This window comes from Canis aureus, chromosome 16, assembly GCF_053574225.1.
Source record: "Canis aureus isolate CA01 chromosome 16, VMU_Caureus_v.1.0, whole genome shotgun sequence".
Classification (NCBI taxonomy): domain Eukaryota; kingdom Metazoa; phylum Chordata; class Mammalia; order Carnivora; family Canidae; genus Canis; species Canis aureus.
Window position 1 is genome coordinate 34,926,640 of NC_135626.1, and position 18,808 is coordinate 34,945,447.

The window sequence follows — 18,808 nt, forward strand, 5'->3', positions numbered from 1 at the left end:
CCTATTGCTTTAACATCCTCCCACCCAGGTAGGTGTTTACCCAGTGAGGGCAACATCAGCTCTGTGACCTCTCTAATTGGAGCCAGCCGCCACCCTTGCACAAAGCACGTATATCTTCTTTTTCCTCTCCCTCATCAATCCCTGAAACTCATGGGAACCTTCTTGTGACTGTGCTCATTCTCCTAACTGCCAACTCCATCTGACACGATACTATCCCCAACCAACCACTGTGCTCCCTCTGGAGCTCTGTACCCAGCCCCAGTCAGGCAGCCCCTGTTCTTAGCATCTTCGGGGCTGGCTGTGCCATTTCCCTGCTCCTGGCTCTGCCACCAGCCTGGGCTGTGACACCCTAAGAATGGGTATTTTTGAGAGAGCCCTGTGGCCAGCACAGCAGGGCCAGTCCTACCTCTGATCTCCCCAGGAGCTTCGGTCAGTGCTGTTGCTGTGCCCGTCTGCGGAGGAAGGCTGGCACACACCGGCTTCAGGGCAGAGGCAGGGTCACGGCATCAGAGTCCAGCCCTACCTGGGCCCTGAGACGCTGACGTGGAGGGTCTCTCTCCCGCCGTGGACCCCATGCTAGTCCCCCAGCTCCACACTTCGCTGCAGGCCCCATGGGGATGAATGCTCCTCGAGGACTTTCTCCCATGGTGCAATGGGGAATGCTTCTTTCCTCTTAGGGGTTAACCCCACAGATGAGCTGAGGTGGGAGTGCCCAGAACACACACGGGGCTGGAAGAGAGGGAGAATCTGCCCTTTCCTCTTCTTCCCCCAGAAGATTCTAGGGTGGGGCAGATGTGGGAGGCCCCACCCAACAGATGGCTAGCTTCCCCCACCCCCTTCCCCTCTCCCCCTCCCCATCCCCGTGGCCAGGATGGCAGGGAGCTGAGCTCCACTGGGCAGAGCAGTGGGAGGATAGGATGGTGAAGAACAGAACAGTCGCTCCCAGGGGATCCCCAGCTCCCTGTCCAGTCTCTTTAGCACCATGACCTGGGTCTGGGTCAAAGCATCTGCAAAGATCCTCTCCCAGAGGGTGGTTCACAGATGTACTGTCCACCCAGGCTCATCAGTAACACATCAATGGTAGGATTTGGGGTGCAGTGACCTCCTCCCTGCCAGTCCTCCAGCAGTGCCTAGGCTCACTCCCCAATTACACAGCCAGAGGCGGACTCCCAGTGACAACCAGGTAAAATTTAGTGAGTACACATTTGGGGGGTAGGGTACAACAGGGTCTTCTCTATTCAAGTAGACCTGGAGGTGGCGAAGAGCCCATGCAGTGCAATCTCCCAGGAACAGGAGTGCCCTCTACAAGATCTCGAGATTTGTATACCCCTCGGAAACAGGGTTCTCTCCACTCCTCAGAGTAGCCCACCCTACCGGTGGGCACCTCAAGGCACCTCAAGTGTCGATATCTTCCTCCTGGCAGCCTCTAGCATGAGATGGGGGCTGAGGGGAGGCTGACACTCCAGGCCAGCACCTGGGACAAGAGAGGCAGCTGAGGTGGAAGAGGACAGGAAAAACAATAAGTTAAAATCAAGAACAGCAGAGACATGGCAGGAGGGGTGGGGGTGTCACAGGGGTCCCAGGGGTCCCAGGAGTCTTTGGCTTAATCCAGGAGGTACTGCAGAGGAGGGGCTGATACTGCAGTTCCAGGAGGGTGGTGGCTCAGAAGGCTGGGTTGTCGATGCCCCTGGGCACCCCAGGGTGCTCCTCAGGCATGAAGCTGTAGGGAGGGGGTGGCTCCATGGGGGGCAGAACAGGCTTCAGAATGATCTGCAGGTAAAAGAGGGGACACAGAGTCTTCTCAGGGCCAGGAACCAGCCATCACCACCCAAGTGCTGGCTGTGCATCCTTCCCAGGGAGGGGGTGATGCGACGGTGGCTGCAGAGCCCTCTCTAGGTCCTGAGGCCTGGTGGAAGGAGGGCCTCGCTGTCACTGGTTGCTCTAAAAATCTGGACAATAGGGAGGTATGGCCAGCTGAGGAATAGAGCAAGGAATGGGACAGAGACACTCACCTCGCTGTAGGGGGGTGGGGGCTCAAAGGTGGACGTCCTGACCCTCTCTGGGGGGGCAATGGAGGGCGGATCCGGGGGCTCCTCACGATCCACTGGGGGGTCCTGCTCCTGGTCTCCACAGTTGCGACAGAACCGCTTAGCCACGCAGCAGATGCACAAAAGGGGTATGATGATGAGGAAGGTGATGACAAAAATCCTGGGGTAAGGAACCACCAACATCTCCCTGAGTCTCTGGGCTGTCCTTGTCCCTTCCCCCACCAACCTGCACCACCCCTTGGGCAGGAGGTCCAGGCAACCCAACCACTATGCCCTGGCCCTGGGCTCACCTCAGAGGACTGGAAAAGAGCTCATATTCTTGACAGCAGCTGTCACCGCAGCATTTGAATCCTTTGGGGCAGGTGCTGGAGGGAGGCAAAGAAAGGCTGTTGGTACCAAGGTGGCAAAAAGATCCCAGCCTCCACACAACTCACTCATACACTCGGGGCACAAGCCATGCCCCAGCAGGGTGGGAAGGAGAAGTCCTCCTTGGGCTCTGTGGGCAAAGCTGGGTCTAAGACCCAGGATCTGGATTCCAGGCTCACTTCACTACTTGTGCCAAGTCACACTTCTTTCTGGGTCTTACGTTCCTTATCTATAAAACGGGTGGGATGAATGTCCTGTTGACCTCACTAGGCAGGTGTGGGGATGGCATGTTGCAGTGCCTGCAAGAGCCCTCTAAGGAGAGGGACAGGGCCCTCCTGCCCACAGTCCCCGGCAGTGGGGGCTGTCCTGGAGCGAACTCGAGGAGCCCTTGCTGGTGCCCATGGAGTAAAAGGTGGGAAGGAAACGGTGTTCCTGGAACATCCAGGGCTGATTTGATGGAAACATTCACCTGCTCAGGGGCCGCCCCCCTCAGTCCCTCCTCATTCGCTCAGGCCTTTGGGCATTTATATATTAAGGTTGGCACAGTTTGCCTGCCCCATCCCCTGGGGGCGGGTACTCCTGGAGGAGAGACAGCCTGAGACCTAGAAGATGGAAAGAGGGGTGGAGATTAGACTCCAGACACGCCCACAAGTGCAACTCTGCCCTGCTTGGCAGGAGGAGAAGGGCAGGAAGTGGGGGGAATGTGATGGATGAGGTGCCTTTCTGGCCCCCTTCCCATGAAGGCAGACAGGGCAGGATTTGGGGTGTCTCCTCCCCAGACTGGAAGTTCTAGCCCAAATCCCAGACTTACAAGAAGAGCCCACATTTGGCTGCAGCCTGTGGAAGAAAAGAGGTGGACATTAGGGGGGAGCGGTCATAAACCGAGGGGTGGCATCTCTACGCAGCACATGCCGCCAGGTGCCTGAGAGCCTGCAGCGGGTCCCCAATGGATCAACATCCTCCCCCAGCCTGCTTCTTCATATCACTGAAGGTCTGTGAGTGGAGCCCCAGCTGATACGGGTGCCCCCAGCTCTCCTTTCTCTCCACACCACACCCCTGCACCACACCTGCTCACCCCCAGATTTGGAAGCACGTGCCTCTGATCACCCCTTCAGTCTATCTCCTTTCCATGCCTTCTCTACAGTCCAGAGCACCAGCACCTCTCCTCCTGCTCACTCCAATCACTCCCCACACTGAAGGCAAGTTCCTATCCAGCAAATCTGATCACCTAAAACCATGCTGGAAGCTCCCCCTTCAGTGTCTCCCTGGTGCCTGGACCCCCAGCCACAAGTGTCTGCCCCCTGTACCCCTTGCACACACAGTTGGTAGCAGTTCCCTGAACATGCCTAGTTGTTTTACACCCGCATGCAAGGGCAGGCCCTCTTCCTCCTGCCTGCATGGTCAGCTGAACCCCATTCATCTTTCACTTCCCTAGGGGTGTGTGTGGGGGCGTGTTCCTTGCTCTTTGAAGCCACCCAGACCCTCCTCTGCGGGACCCAGCTTCACCATCCCTCCCTCCCTTTTCTGCACCAGTTCTGTTGGGCATCCAGGGTATTGGTCCAGAATTTAACCGGATTAGCAACGATGTGTATAAACCCTCCTTGAAACATGCTTAGCCCAGGTATCTGTGAGGCTGGCTCCCACACCTCCCTCTCTGTCCATCTTATTTAAAATTACGTCTAGTCCCCCAAAGCATTCCTTGCCCCTCCCCCTCCTTAAGTTTTCTGCAGAGCTCCTACCTGCAGCTAATATCCTATATGTTTCCCTTTATCTTGTTAACTGTTTGTCTCATCAGAAGAATGTAAACTCCAGAAGGACAGGGATTTTTGCCTGTCATCACTGGTGAAAAATCCAACCACCACAATATTGGCAGAATGAATGAAAGAGCAGTCGCTGATTACCTGGTTTCACTTCCTCCTGGCTGCTCCCAGACTGTGGGGTGGGTGTGGGGGGGCAGGGAATGCAGGGGTGGGAACACAGGAGGGAATGGGAAGTTATCTGTCACTCCCCTCCAACCCCCAGGTGACAAACAACCGCAGCATAAGGGTAAGATGCCGACTCTGGCAAGATACCGCGTCTTCATACCTTTACTTGAAATAATTCAATCACCTTTCAATTGCTAACGACAGTAAAGCCAAGAAAACTGATGCTAGCCACTAACACTTGGGCTGATTCTCCATCTCTGGGCTCAGCTCCACCTGGAAGCCTCCCTCCCACAAACCTTGGCACCCCAGGGACTAGAGCAGGAAGGCCGGCCCAGAGAGAGGGGGAACTTCACACATAGGGGCTAATGCAGAATTGGGGGCAGACCAAGGTGTCCAGACACTCAGGCACCCTCTTCCCCCTTCAGATTCCAGACCCTGCCTCTCCCCGCTCTCCTGGCCCCCAGCTATGGACAATGAACAGGTAAAATAAGTGAATCCTGAGTTGCTGTTTGGAGAGGTTCTCTTACCCCCCTTTAACCTGGGGGTGGTCTTGTCCGAGGTGGTTGAGCCTGAGTTTTATTGAGCGGCTGTGTGGTCGTGGAGAACCTCAGCTTACTGACCCGTGCAGTGGGGACATTATAAGCACCTGGCCCCTGACGTTGCTGGGAGAAATCAAGAGGATGCTCAGCTGAGTGCTGGCACAAACGGCTTGCCTCCCGGCTGGGAAGGAGCACCCGGGCTCCAGGGGCAGAGGCTGGGGAGTGAGCACAGTTGTGTGATGGGGCCCTGTTCTGGGGAGGGGGCCTGGGACGTCGCTGGCATTCTTACCAGAAGTGAAAAATTCTAGACTGTTCTAGGCTAGACTAGACTCATGTCAGTTGCCAGGATAATCTCCCATCCCAGGACTGGACAGGACTCGCCCAACAATTCAGAGTTTAACAGAGGAATGGAGGAATGAGGGGGTGCATAAACCCTACCTCCCGCTCAGAATCACTGATTTCAGAGGTCAGCCCTGCACTGGGTCAGGCAGCCAGATCAAATTCTGCACAGGCCGGAATCCTACGCCCACTCCTAGAAGGCGTGGAAGGAGCCTTCTCTCCCCTAAGGGACAAGCAGAGAGACACAGTCCCAGAGAGGGCCAGAGCTTCCCCCAAGGTCACCCAGCACTGGAGGAACAGAATTAGGGAGACAGGCTGGCCAGGCGTCCAGACCTCGGCCCCCCCTAGTCCCTGTCCTGACGCCGCGGGAAGAAGCGGGAAGGACGAGCCCAGACTAATAGGAAGGTCAAAGTCCCGCTCACAGTGGAGCACCAGGTGTCAGAGGGTGGTGGGCGGGGGCCAGGTTCCTCCACACGGTCCCCCACAGGCGATAGGAACCCAGGCCTCGGGACCTCCCTCCGCTGCCGCCACCTCCACCTCGCCGGCAAAAAGAGAAAGGAAGTCGCTAAGTGCACACGGGTCACGAGGAAACCCTGACAATGGAAGGTGGTGACCGGGCTCCAGGAGTAGGCCCCTGACCCCACAGGGGTAGGGCCCCGAAAGTTCTACAGCTTCACTTCCCAAGCGCTCACCTGTTGGGGGCCCGTCAGCAGGCCAAGCAGCAAGGTGGGTAGGAGGCCGGGGACCCAGGTGTCGGACATCCTGGCATGGGGGCCACCGAGCTTCCGTGTGTAGGGGGAGGAGGGGAGAGGCGGGGCCGCGACCTCTCCCACGTCTCTCCACCTATGGGGCCCCGCCTCGGGATGGGGGCGGAGCTTATGCACCCGCGAAGGGCCGGACTTGGGGCAGGGAGGGGGCGGGAGGGGAGGGGCGGGGGGAGAGGAGACCTGGGTCTCCGGAACGGGGAGGTAGAAGAGATTAGCTGGTTAAAAAAAAAAAAAAAAGTGCGATCAGTTCTAGAGCTACTCGTTGCCAGTCGTCGCTCCTCCACCCCTCCGTGGCCCCGGGGTTGGGGGAGGCGGCGCTGCGCCGGCCGGGGGTCGCGGTGGGGGCGCTGGGGGAAAGGATGCGGGCAGGGCGAGCTGCCGCTGCAAGCCCTTCCCATCTGCGCTCGCGGGGGGCAGAGTTTGCGGAGAGGAAGGCGGAGGCCCGGGGGTGGATAGACGGCACTGTAGGGCGCGTGGCGGGGGATGTGTCCCCTTTATTTTCGGCCAAGAACAGAGGGACAGGCGGCCTGGTAGATTTCAGGGCCACAGCACTAGTACGTTTGTGTCCCCCCGGGGTCCCCCGCACCGCCGGGGGGATGTGCTAGTGCACTTCCTCTATTTGACTCCAGGGGAAATTATGGCCCTGGACTCGGGGATGGGCCCCCGGGGTCGGCCCCCGGGGCGAAGCGGAAGCCGGGGGAACAGGGGCGCGGCCGAGCCGGCCCATCCGGATTCCTGGAAAGACCCCGCGGAGGCGGTCCCGGCTGGGAGGGCCGGATTCCGACCCTCGGCGGCCGCGCCCCAGCCCTCCGGGCGCGCCGCGCTTCCCGGGTCCGGCCGCCAGGTGGCAGCATCGCCCAACGCCGGATTCCCACGGAGCCCAGCGCCGCGCGGCCGGGACCTGGGGCCGGGGCCCCGCGAGCGCCCGCCCTGGGGGAGCAGGCTGGTGGGCGGGGTGGGAGGCCGTCTCCGGGGGGCAGAGGCGCCGGGCGACAGCCAGATGCCCGCACGCGGAGGAGACGCGGGGGCCCCGCGCCGGAGCTGGAGAGATGGAGGCCGGACCCCCGGGGAGGGGGCGAAGGGGAGATGCTGGGTGGGTGCTGCTCCGGCCCCGGGGAGACGCGGAGGGCTCCCGGGGAGGCTCAGCAACCAGCCTGTTAGGCGTCTCCTGCCGCGCCTCAGATCTGACTTTGCCCCCGAAAAAGATCCCCAGCTTAGTAGGGACGCACGGAACTTCCTCCTCTGGCTGCCGCTTCATTTTCTCTCCCCGCTTGCTCTTTATGTCTGTCCTCATCCCTGCCTTCTAACCTCTCCTGGTCCCTCGCCATCCCTCCCGGTCCATCCTCCTGTTTGTTCCCGGCGCTGCCTCCGACGCTCCTCTCCACGTCCGCGTGTTTGCTCCTTTTCCCATCTCTGGTTGTGAATCACTGTCTCCCTGGGAGTCTGTTTCTCTGTGCGTGTGTTTCTATTTCCTTTGTGTCTGATTTGGTCCTGTGTCTCCCTGACTGGGTTTCTCACCAACTCCCCGGGTCTCTCTGGGCCCCTCTTTCCCTGTCTCTGTTTCTCATTATCTGTTGGCCCTTTTTGCTCTGCTCTTAAGGACCGAATCTTCCAGTCTCCTAATCCAAGTGAAATTGGGGTCTGGCCCCACACAATGGCCTCTATTTCCAGTTCCTGGTGACTTTGAGCCTGGAGAAGGTCATGGGCAGGGGCAGCTCACAAAGTTGGCTCTGGCCCCAGGTAGCCCCTCTACCAAGGGGGGGGCTAATCCAGAGAGTGCTGGAGCCTTCTCCCAGCAATACCCACACCACTGCTCCTTAGTGAGGTTCTTGCTAACTTGGGCTTCCCTCTTGCCCCTGCCGTGTTCCTCCTACACCCAAGCCCTGGACCCCCTGCCACTCTGCCTAGACCTGGAGTCCCGCCAAGGTATGGCCTTTAGGAAAGATGGGTGTGTTTAGGGGAAGAGGGTATCTTGGGGAATGAAATGGCAGAACAGAGAACGGGATGGAGGAGTTTGAGGGGTGGACGTGGAAGGCTGGGGTAGGGGCACAGTGGGGCCCCAGGCTGAGGAGACAGGGCCCTTTCTTGTTGGAGGCAGGAGGGTCCTGCACGGGGACACCATCTTCTGTTGGCCCCTTCGTCTGGCCACGGGAGGGAAGTGGCCGTATGCATGCACGTGTGTGCTTAGGCGTGCAGGAACACAGGCGCAGGGAGGCCGGAGGCGGCAGGCAGTCAGTGGGTCGCTCTAGATTCCACGCCAAATTCCATCTGGGGTTTCCCAAAAGCAGCAAAGTCCAAATGTCTTCATACTTGCTCGCTGCCTCCCCGGCCCATTCACCGAAGAACGAGCTGATTGTCTGTGTCCTGCAAGGGCCCAGCTGCAAGGGTCTTGGAGGTCAGCTGGTCCACTTGCTCCCTTCTCAGAGAAGCCAACCGGAGCCCAGAGGGTTGGGAAGGCCAAGTGACACGGGACATTGGGGCTGAGTCAGGACCAGAACCATGCAGGTCTGGAGACCCCACACTCCGAAGCAGCCTGGGAGGAGGGAGCTGCTGCAATGGAGGAAGGAACTCACAGGAGCCGGAGTGAGGTGGGAGGTCTTGCCCTGGCCTGGGTGAGGGGGAAGAGCCAGGCTGAGCTCTTTTCCTCTTAGTGGCCCCCCTGGACTGCAGCGGACACCAATTCCCATAATAACTTAGGGCGTTGGGCCAGGATCTTTCTTTTCAAAGTCCACAGAATGCAGAACGATGTTCTGCTCTAGCCTAGCTCTGCCTGCAGGGAGGGACAGACGGTCTTGTGTTGTGTTGGTACGGGTGCCACTTACTGCCGTGTGCTGTGTGACCTTAGTCAAGAGATGAACCTCCTCTTTGCCTCTCTGGCCTCTCTGTGGGGGTGGATAAACAGTACCTCCTTTGTCGCAGGGGGTCATCGTGAGGATGACATAAACTGCTCAGTGTTGGCATACCGTGACGTAAATAAATGTTAGCTGAATCATAACAAGCAATAAGCATTTAAATCCTGGCAGAGGAAAGGCGCCCAAAGCTCCTTTTCTCCATTTCATGTAGAGGCAGAGATGCCAAGGAATGAGGGCCTTGCTTCCCTCTGAGAACCCTCTCTGGGTGGTGGTGGGGGGGTTCTGAAATCCAGCCCCCTCTGCTGTCCACTAAGTGAATCTGGGTCCCACCCAAGGGCCAGGTGAGAGAGGGCAGGGCCCATGACCTAACTCGGAGAGTGACCTGGTATTGACCACTCTTCCTAGAGAGCCAGAGGGGACAGGTTGTAGCAGTGGTGCTGGGACCAGAGATTTGAGTGATTCTCTCTCTTCCTGGTTTGCTCCCCCACCGCCAACTGAGCACTGCCTGCGTTGGCCTTTTTGTGGTGCCCACCTCTCCCTCAGGCTGAGAGTCCAGGGGGGACTATGGACTGTGCTTGTCACAGGCGTCTCCACTGTCACTGTCTTTACACACTGTGGCTCCCCACCTGCTTTGTAATATGCTCTCTGTGTCCGGCCCACATGTTCTCCAGCCACACAGCAGACCCCTTCTGCTCCCCTCTTTCCCTTCTTCCCTTTGTGTGGACAGTTTCCCCCTACCTAGAACACCTGTCCCCAGACCCCTCCCCAAAACCTAAGAAAGTCTTACACATTCTTCAAGGCTCAGCTCAAATACCAGCTCCTCCAGAAAGCCTTCCAGGATCTTCACACCCCGGCCTTTTCTCTGGGCCTCTCTGCTGGCCCTTGGCCATTCTCCCTAGAAGATGTGTATACATGTTCTAATGTTCCCACCAGGCTGTGGGGGCTGGCCCAGTTCTGATTCATCTTTCATTTCCCCATGACGCTTTGTTCCAAGTAAACACTGGCTCTGTTGTCACTGAAATGAAACTGGTTGGGGGCCTCCCAGGATCAGGGGCCAGATTTCTCTAAGGGGATAGGGAATGAATTCCCAAAACCCTTGGTGGGGGGCACTCATCTTGGGAGGTGGGGGTTGTCCGCCCAGGCTGACTGGGCTTCTTATCTCCACCAGCTGGGTGTTCTGGGCAATCCATCTCTTCTGCTTCCCGCCCCCCTCTAGTGTACACATACCCTCTAAGTGAGTAAGACGGCTCCCTAGGGATCGAGCAGCTCCTACAGGGCGAGCTGCAAGGAATGCTTGGTTCACTGTCCACCTTCCAGGAGGAGGCAAGATGCAAGTTGGATTGCCAACAGGAATTCTTGGCCATGGGACCAGGGTCTGAGCCTTCTTCCCGGCATTCCTTTGGAAACTAAAGTCCACCTCACTCATTCTTGGGGTGATGGGCAGGCATGGAGTGGGGAGGTGACTTCATGAGTTGATCCCAAGTCAGAGCCACCAACCTGCGGGCCAGGAGGGTGGAGGGAGGCGTGCCACCTGACAATTAACGGTTCAGGGAGCTTATTATCCTAATGAGCGGCTGGAGGAGCTCAACCAACACTCACCTTCCCAGAGGCTTAGCAGAGACAAAAACCGCATTTGGGAGCCATTATCCTTCCAAAGTGTAGGTTTCCGGGGCACGGCCAGGGGTGGAGAGAGAGAAAACCTCCAAGATGTGGGGTGGAAAGTTGGGGTGGGAAGGTTGAGCTAGCAAGCTGTGGCTGTCTGGGCCCCAAGTGAGACCCCCCCAGCCCTAGTCCCCTCTCTGCCCTCCCCTTCTCTGCAGCCTCACTCCCACCCCCAGCCTTGTGCTGTTTGAGAGAGAACCCTGTAGCCAGAGAGGAAAAAAAGGGGTTGGGAATCCCCTAGTATCTCCCCTTTTCTAGCTCTGCCCTAGTTGGCCCCTTGAAAGAGGGATCTCCTGCACCCCGCTGGTTGGTGCCTTTGTGGCACATCCAGATGTTACCAGGGATTGTCGTCGTCCTCGGACTTCAGAAGAACTTCCCAGTCCCAAAGAAGCTGGAAGTTCCTGCGGCAAATAGGGGAAAAAGGAGTCCCTCCTAAGGCTGGGCGCTGATCTGGGCTCATCAGCGACCAACCAGAGGCCTCTCCTGGGCCTGGGGGCTCAGACTAAAGTGCAGAGAAGACAGTCTGAGACATCCCTGAAGCCGATCACGTCTTAAGAACTTGGGGGTCAGGCAAAGCATGAAGGCGAACAGAAGGGGGGGGGAAGTGAGGTGGGCAGAGACCACATTCTTCTGCAAACCAAACCGTAGCTCCTCTAAGCAGCCACATCATCTGGCCCCGGCCCAGGACAGACTCGGCCCCAGTGGTGTGCATGCACCCATGTGCACACGTGTGCACACACCTCCCCCGCTGATGTGATGCCCCCCCTCCGCCTTGCCGTTAGGGGAGCCAGGCCAGCCATTAGGGGCGGCCTGCAGGATCCCCCTCACCACAGTGGCCCTGTTAGCACCTCCTCCCTCCCTTGTTAGCGCCTCCCAGCCCCTCTTCCGGCTCCAGCCCCTGATGTCCCTGGAGAGAGGCCCCGTGGCTTGCAGCCCAGTTCTTGTCTTCCCACTCCACTTGGGCTGCTCTTTTCCTTCTTCTCCCAACGGCGAAGCCCCCTGCCCCCTCCATCCAGCCTCCTCCATGGAGAGAGGTCCTTTCCAGAACAAAGGGCCTGGGGCCTGAAGTCAATTCCCCTGCAATTGAGCATGCCCTCCTCCAGGCTGGGCAACAAGTGAGCCCTTCCGCCTCTCCTGCCCACAGGGTGGGAAGGGTCAGGTTTGGGAGGGAGCCTGGTCCTAGGGGCCGGAGCTCAGTCCCGGTGCCAGCCGTGCCACCCTCACCAGGGCAATCGCCCTGTCCGCAGCACTGGGGGAGGCTGAAGGTGGGAGAAGTGACCTGCCTGCAGCTCCAGGGCCTGAGCCTGGGCTGCTGAGTGGGACAGGGTGGTCCTATGCCCCGAGCCAGGCTGTCAGGCCGCCAAGACTGCAGGTTTCCTCTACCGAAGGGCCCCTTCCTGGCCAGCTTTGATGTGTCTGCGAGGTTAGTGAAGGATGTTTGGCTTCAGGGCCCGGCGCCAGGATAAACTCCCTCTGCCTGCTGGGCCAAACCACTGCCTCCTCACTGCCTGGCTCGCCTGCCTCCCCCAGCCTGGGGCTGGCCTCCCCCAAAGCCAGTGCTGTCCTGCCTGCCCAGTGCAGTGGGCACCAAGTGGCCACGGTTATTACTGCCACCTGGGAGAGAGCCTGTGCTCAATGGATGTCCTGTTGCAGAGACTGGCACTGGGCTGTTTGCCCGCCCGCTAGGTGATTGGGGCCCTGGGCCAGGTGGGGTGGAGGGGCCAGACCCCAGCTTTTGTTAGGGGTGGGAGTGAAATGCAGTTTGGGGGGAGGGGTGTCCACGTGGAATGGGCTGCACAGACTTCAGCTCTTCCAGATGTGCTGAGGTTCCAGATGTGGGGATGACTCAGCCGGGAATGGGGAGGGGTGGGCGGTCCATGAGTGGGGGGGAAGAGGGGATATGACAGGCAGGGGGAATTGAGGCCCCTCCAACAAAGGCCAGCTGCTGCTCCCCTTCATCTGGAGCCCCCAGACTGAGCTGGTGGAGTGGTAGCTGCCGGTGGCTGCCCAGATGTGCAACCTGTATGCAGATGGGGAGAGGCGAGAATGAGACTCCAGGGCAAGGGACTCAGCTAGGAAGTCGCCCAGAGACTGAGAGGCAGAGGCAGAAGGTGGGGTACAGTGAGTGGGGAGGGGGTAGGTAGAGGAGGTGGGAGGGAGGATGGAGATGGGGGGAGGAGAGGTAGGAAGAGGCTCAGGACTGAAATGTTAGACCTCTCTTGGCTGATTTGGGGTGTTGGGTACTGGGAGGAGAGAGAGAGAGAGAGAGAGAGCGAGAGTGTGTGTGTGTGTGTGTGTGTGTGTGACCTTGCTGCAGGAGTGTAGGTTCTATGTGGGGTAGGGGGTATCGGAGTGAGTGTCATGCATCTGACACCTATGAGCTGTATTTGTGAGCTGAGTGTTAGCAGACCCTGTGCATGTCAGGTGCGGTGGGCTGTGGGGCATGGCTTCTAGGTCTGTATGATGGAGAAAGAATGTGGGGACAGCATCTGTGTAGTGATTGGTGGGGTGGGGGGCTGTGATGGCATGTGTTTAAGTGAAGCTCCATGTGCCTTTGGGTGTTGTGGGGCAGTCCCTCGGACCTGGGGAGTCAGAGGTGCCCAGGCACACCAGAACAGGGCTCCAGAGTCCTGGGGCTTCCTCCACCTCCTCCAGCCTCCCCAGTCCCTGGGCCCCCACATGGCTTGGCTGGTGAGATCATCTCTTATAGTACAGAGGAGAGGTTGCTGAGCTTTGGGGCACTAGCACCCCGTGTGCCGCAGTGCGAGGACCAGGTTTGCAGCTATGCTGGATGGCTCTCCCTGCACCCCTCCCCCAGCTCTGCAGTCCTGGCCTCCTTTCTGGCCTCCAGGTGGGTCTGCTGGCTGCGCCTCTGGCCGCTCCCTGGAGAGCCCCACCTGTGCCAGCTGCCCATGCCAGGGTAAACAGGGCACTAAGTGTCTGAGCCGGTGCCCGCCACGCTGGGCACTGCTTCTCCACTCCAGGCTCTGCTGTGGTTTGGGTCGCCTCCTCCAGCTGAATGGCAGGTCCAATGCCCCAGACCCCATAAACAGGATTTTTGGGCAGGCTTGTGGTTATGGGGACCTGGTAAGCAGACGGGTAATCAAGTTTAAGAGGGAGACAACATATCATCACCTGTAAAAGGGGGACTGTTTTGACTAGCACCCCCCATGCTGCAGGGGTCTCACCCCTCCCAGGCAGCACTAGTGGAATCTTCTATCCCCACCCCCCACCCTGCTGGGGCCCACCTACCCTCCTTTAAGAGCTCTCAGCACAGTTCTTGTCACCCACTTTATTTGTGAATACAAATGTCCCCTCAGTGGTGGCCCACTGGCCTCTCCTCTTGTGCTGTCCTGTTTTCTCTCTTCACAGTCCATGGGCGAGCCCTGTCCCCTAAATCACACACATGAGGTATAAACTTGGATGGGTACCTGGTCCTCCAGACCCAGCAGTACTGCACCCACCGCCTGATCCCTGGGCCCTCTCACTCTCTGCTCCTAGGGACTCAGGCCGGGAAGCTTGCTCCTCTGCTGCAGGTTCCCCCCAATTCCTTAACCCCTGCACCCCCTCCTTCAGCACCAATCCCCTCCCTCCCTCTGCGGCTGAGTCCACGATGAGAGGGGCACTTGTTTCCATCCACCTTCTGAACCCACTGATGCCCCCACCTGCAGGGCAGCAAAGAGGCAGAAGAAGCCTCAACCCCCACGAAGCCCCCAGCCAGTGAGGGTGGGGAGGGGGCACAGGGCAGAGCTGGGGCAAGGAGGAGCGGCAGGGGAGTCTCCCTCTGGGAGCAGCCTGGAGGCCCTTCACCCTCCCTCCTGGAGAGCCGCACAGAGGGGTCCAGGGGGCGGGGGCAGGCGTCCCAGGCCCATGGGTGCCAGGCCGAGGTAGGCCGAGTGATGCCTGGGCCCGCCCTGTCCTCCCAGTCTCCATGTGCCAGCACCTCAGTGTTTCTGGGTCTTTCCCTTTCCTTCTGTTCCTGTGTGTGTGCACTGTTTCTCTTGATCTCCCACTGGCTTCCTGAGTTCCTTCTTTCTTGCCTTTTCCCTTCCTTCCCTTCTGTACTCCTTGAGGGGAGCAGCCCCAGTCCAGAAATAGGTTCCCAGAATGCAAGGTGGCTTTTCCAGGGAGGTCCTTGGCCTGGGCCTGTGGTCTCAAAATAACCACGTCCAGCTTCCCACTTTCTTTGTCCGCTCCCCTGCCCCAGGATCCCCCATGTGCTTGGGGTCCTTGGAGCTGGAGCAGTCTTGCTCTTGCCAGGTTGGAGGGGGGTGCCCATCTTCAGAACTACTCACTTGGCAACCATGGGGTGAAGGCATACCCCCCTCCCTTTCTCTCTCTCTCTCTGTCATTCCTGAGAAACCTGCACTCGGAAAGAGTGCAGTCTGGGCCCCATTCCTGGGTGACCAGATGCCCAGGGTGTCCAGGATCCAGATTTATGCCATTGTCTGGGTGTGATTGTGAACAGCACCTCCAAAGTATCCTGCCAGGAGCTATAAATGATATCCCCACACACCGGTCAGGCCCTAGAGGGTCCCACAGCCTCCCCCACCCACTTCGGCCTCCTAGGAGAGCTGTGCAGCCTGCTTGGGCCTCACCTGCCCAAGGACAACAGGGCCAGACAGCAAAGAGGGGAGCTGTATAAATAGCCATTTTGGGGGGAGGCCCCCCAGCAGTGGGCAGGGTGGGTCTGCTTGCTGGAGAGGGAAGAAGGAGAGTTGTGGTTGCCCCCAGGCAGCATGTAATTTACGATTTATTTTGGGGCACTCTCTCCAGCTTGGGTGGGGCTGAGGTTAATTTAAGGGCTTAATGGGGCGGGGGTTGTCGGAGGGGGAAGAGAAGCCCTCCCCCTCTGGCTTATCTGCGAAGAGGGGCGTTCCTTTCCAAGACTGCCGCCACCCCTGGACCCTGGGTCCCTCTGTGGAGCCCTCCCTGGACCCCCTTACACCTGCTAGCCGGGGGCTCCGGCCCATGGGTGCCAGCCCTCCTCTAGCCACCAGGCACCAAAGCAGTGGCTGCTGAAGGAAGTGGTGGTGGCTGTGGTGGACACAGCAGTCGGCCTGTGGGCACTGCAAGAGGGGACCCCGCCGGGAAAGCCTCTCGGGGCTAAGCAAGCGGCTGTTCCTGGGAGCTCTCTGAGCAGCTCAGGTCTTGCTCCAGGATGCTTCATTCTCTGCCCTTCCACAGAGGCGCAGAGCTCCCAGTCTGATGGAGGAGACACAGGCTCTACCCACAGGGAGCCCTCGGTCACAGGCTCTAATGTCAGACAGTGGCCAGTCATTACTTTCTTCGCAACCCCTATCATGATCTTCATTTTTAGTCTTTATTTGTTTATGTCTCTTCCTGGAACTTAGGCTGTGGGGCCATAGAGACTTTATTCTGTCCCTCACAGTGTCTTTAGCACTTGCCTAGCACAGAGAAGCACAATAAATATTTCCCAAATGAACAAAGGAATTTGGAGGGAATTTGTAAGGAAACAGCGCCAGGTCAGAAAGCCCCAGGTCAGGAGGCAGCGGTGGACACAGTCAGGGGTCTTCTCCCTCAGCACCCCACACCTCTATGCTCTGGCAGTCTATTGCCCCCTCTTGGGGGTCAGCAGCCACCCTGAGCTAGGGGCTGCCGTGCAAATGTGGTCTCCTTTCCACATGCACACCTTTTCTCACCCTCCCCTCCTCCTATGGTTCCTTTGGCTGCCGTGGCCACTTGACCAAATCCTGCTAGTCCTTTCAGATCCCAGGCAGAGCCCTTTCCTTTAGGCCAGAGTCCCCTCCTTTTGGCCAGAAGTCTCCCTCCTTTAGACCAGGCTGGCCTAGAGCTGGCCTGGAGCCTGGCACCCCACTAGGGTTTAATCTAGGAGACTGTGAGCCACCCAGGAGGCCAGAGGAGGCGTGTATGTTCCTCTCTGCCCCAGCTTCTGATTCTGGGTGATTCTCTGGTGACAGGTGTACGTGATGGTGTATGTCATTGTTGGTGGAGGAGTAGGTGATTTCAGGAACCAGGGACAGCAGCCAGGACCCAAATGGGGTAGGGGTGGCATGGAGTTCCTCTTAGAAAGATGTTGAGCCTTTGGGAGAGAGAGAAGGAATGAGGTGGAACAGGTCCCAGGGAAGAATGAGGGGCATTGAAGAGTGGGGGAGGCTGGGGATGGAGAGGACGGAGGGGAACCAGGAACAGAGAGTCAGGGAGGCTGGGTCAGGGAGAAGGCATGACAGAGGGTCAGAAAAAGGCAAAGGCTTCTTGGTCCCTAGACCACGTGTCCCTTCTCGGGCCTCAGCCTGCTTCATCTGTGTGGCAGTTGACATCTTGGCTTTTAAGAAGACCTCCTTCGAAAAAAAAAAAAAAAAAAAAGAAGACCTCCTTCGGGGGCTTTGGCAGCCCCTTCCTCTCCTGGTTTCCTGTCTCCCTCTCCGGCTGCTCCTTCTCCAGCTCCTGAGAAGGCTGTGTCTACTCTGTCTTCCCTTGGCTTTGGGCCTGGCCTCTTCCCTCTGCGCTCTCTCCAGGGGCCCTTCCCACCTCCAGCCACCCGGTGAGCAGCTCCCCTTGGATGGCGTGCAGGTGTATGAAAGTCACCATGCTCCGCAGCAAACCACCCAGCCAGATGTTCAAGCCAGAAAGCCAGGAACCAGCCCTTATCCCTCTGCCCATCTGTTGCAGAGTCCTGTGACTTCCGGCCTCCTAAATCTCGGTCCATCTGGCTCCTCTTTCCACTCTGCTGCTTCTGGCCTGGCCACTGTCACCTCCTACCTGGACCTCTGTGGCAGCCTCGTAGGGGTCACCCCACCACCATTCTGATCACTTTCCAGTCAGTCCTCCATGGGTCATCCTGAAATCTTCCTAGAACATGCATTTGATCATCTTGCCATTGTACCGCCCCTCACCACCACCCTGAGTACTCCTGCATCTCCCCCTGTACCCCACAGCTTTCCTCCCTCTCCACCAGCCTCTACATGGGCACCTTCCAGCACCTTCCATGCTGGGTTCTCTCTCATGCTGGGCCTTTGCAGGGGCTGCTCCCGAGACCAGCCACACTCTCCCTCAGGACTCTTCCCCAGCAGCACTTCATCTGGGAAGTCTTTCCTGATGCTCTGCTCCCTGAGCTTGGGTCAGGAGTTTCCTCTCCGGAGTTCCCGCCCAGGGGCTGCCCTGGCCTGGAGCTCCCCCACCACGAGACACTCGGCACTCCCTGTGTTGAGTGCATTGCATTGCACTTCACTCCTTGCTTCTGGAGGCTCTGCTGGGCCAGAGACTGTAACTGCCCACAGCGAGGCCTGGCACAGCCAGGATAGGTGCCCAGGAACTGCTTATTGGTAGAACATTCATCTCAGGGAGACTGACAGGGCAAGAAGGAAGAAGGCAGAAGACCCCTCCAGGGCTGGGCAGTGAGGCAGTGGAGTGGGAGAGCTCCCAGGACCTGGGGGCAAGCAGGAGGCCTTGGTTAGGGTGCTGGCCCTGGGGTCCAAGGTGAGGCTGCCGTGGGCCTGTGGCACCTGACCTCCTCAGGAGGAACAAGAAGCAGCAGAGGCCTCCAGCTATAGGCCTCTGGCTCCCGGATGGGCCAAGGCTGCCCACCCTCACCCACCAGCATCTCCAGCAGCAGCCCAGAGGCGGAACAAACTGGCCACACACAGATATGTCCAGTGTCTCATGCTTCATGGCCAGGCACAGGGGACTATGGACAGTCCCAAGTGGAGATCTTCTCCGAGAATTACAAAAAAGTTCATAGGCCATTTTACTTCCTATCTCATACTGTGTCCTTGTATGTTTTAATACGAAAATAATGCTTTAAATCACTTACCATTGGGGGGGAAAATGGACACTCTGGGGAGATGAGGCAAATGATCAGGGCTGAGCTGTTCTTGCCCTCTTCGTGGGTTTGGCAAAAGCGCAGACTGGGAGCCCCAGCCCAGGTCCTAGGCCCTGCTCCACACACACTGGGCATGGCTGCGGTGTCCACAGAATGGGCGGTGGGCCGGGAAGGCATTGCTGAAGACCGTGGCCACCATTTAGTGGAGCCGTGGGTGTGAAGACCTAGTGATTCACACATGGAATCACTAGGTGCCAGGCTGGGTGTCTGGGGACCAGGGACTGCAGAAGCAGAAGGGAGCATCTAGGCCTGTGCCCACCCACCCCCCCCCCCACAGCTTCCTGGGAGCAGGCTGGGGGTTGGGGGTCCAGGCAGCGGCCGTCCCCTCACAGGCTAGAGGAAAGGGTGAGCTCACCCTCTGGCCTGTGCAGAAGCAAGCGGGTAGGAGAATAATTAAAATGCCAGAGGTTAGGAGGTGAAGTTACAATGGAAAGAATGAAGCCCAG

At 58.6% G+C, this 18,808-nt stretch overlaps 1 protein-coding gene across 1 annotated transcript; it reads right to left on the reverse strand.

Annotated features, from left to right (window-relative positions):
• Positions 1–1,167: 1,167 nt before the first annotated feature.
• On the reverse strand, positions 1,168–6,069 carry TMEM92 (transmembrane protein 92). Its single transcript, XM_077852794.1, has 5 exons — positions 5,910–6,069; positions 3,226–3,251; positions 2,339–2,413; positions 2,013–2,208; positions 1,168–1,770 (listed from the first exon to the last, which is right to left on the reverse strand). Exons 1-5 carry the CDS (start codon positions 5,976–5,978, stop codon positions 1,663–1,665), a joined length of 474 nt encoding a protein of 157 aa, XP_077708920.1. The 5' UTR covers positions 5,979–6,069; the 3' UTR covers positions 1,168–1,662.
• Between the last annotated feature and the right edge of the window lie 12,739 nt (positions 6,070–18,808).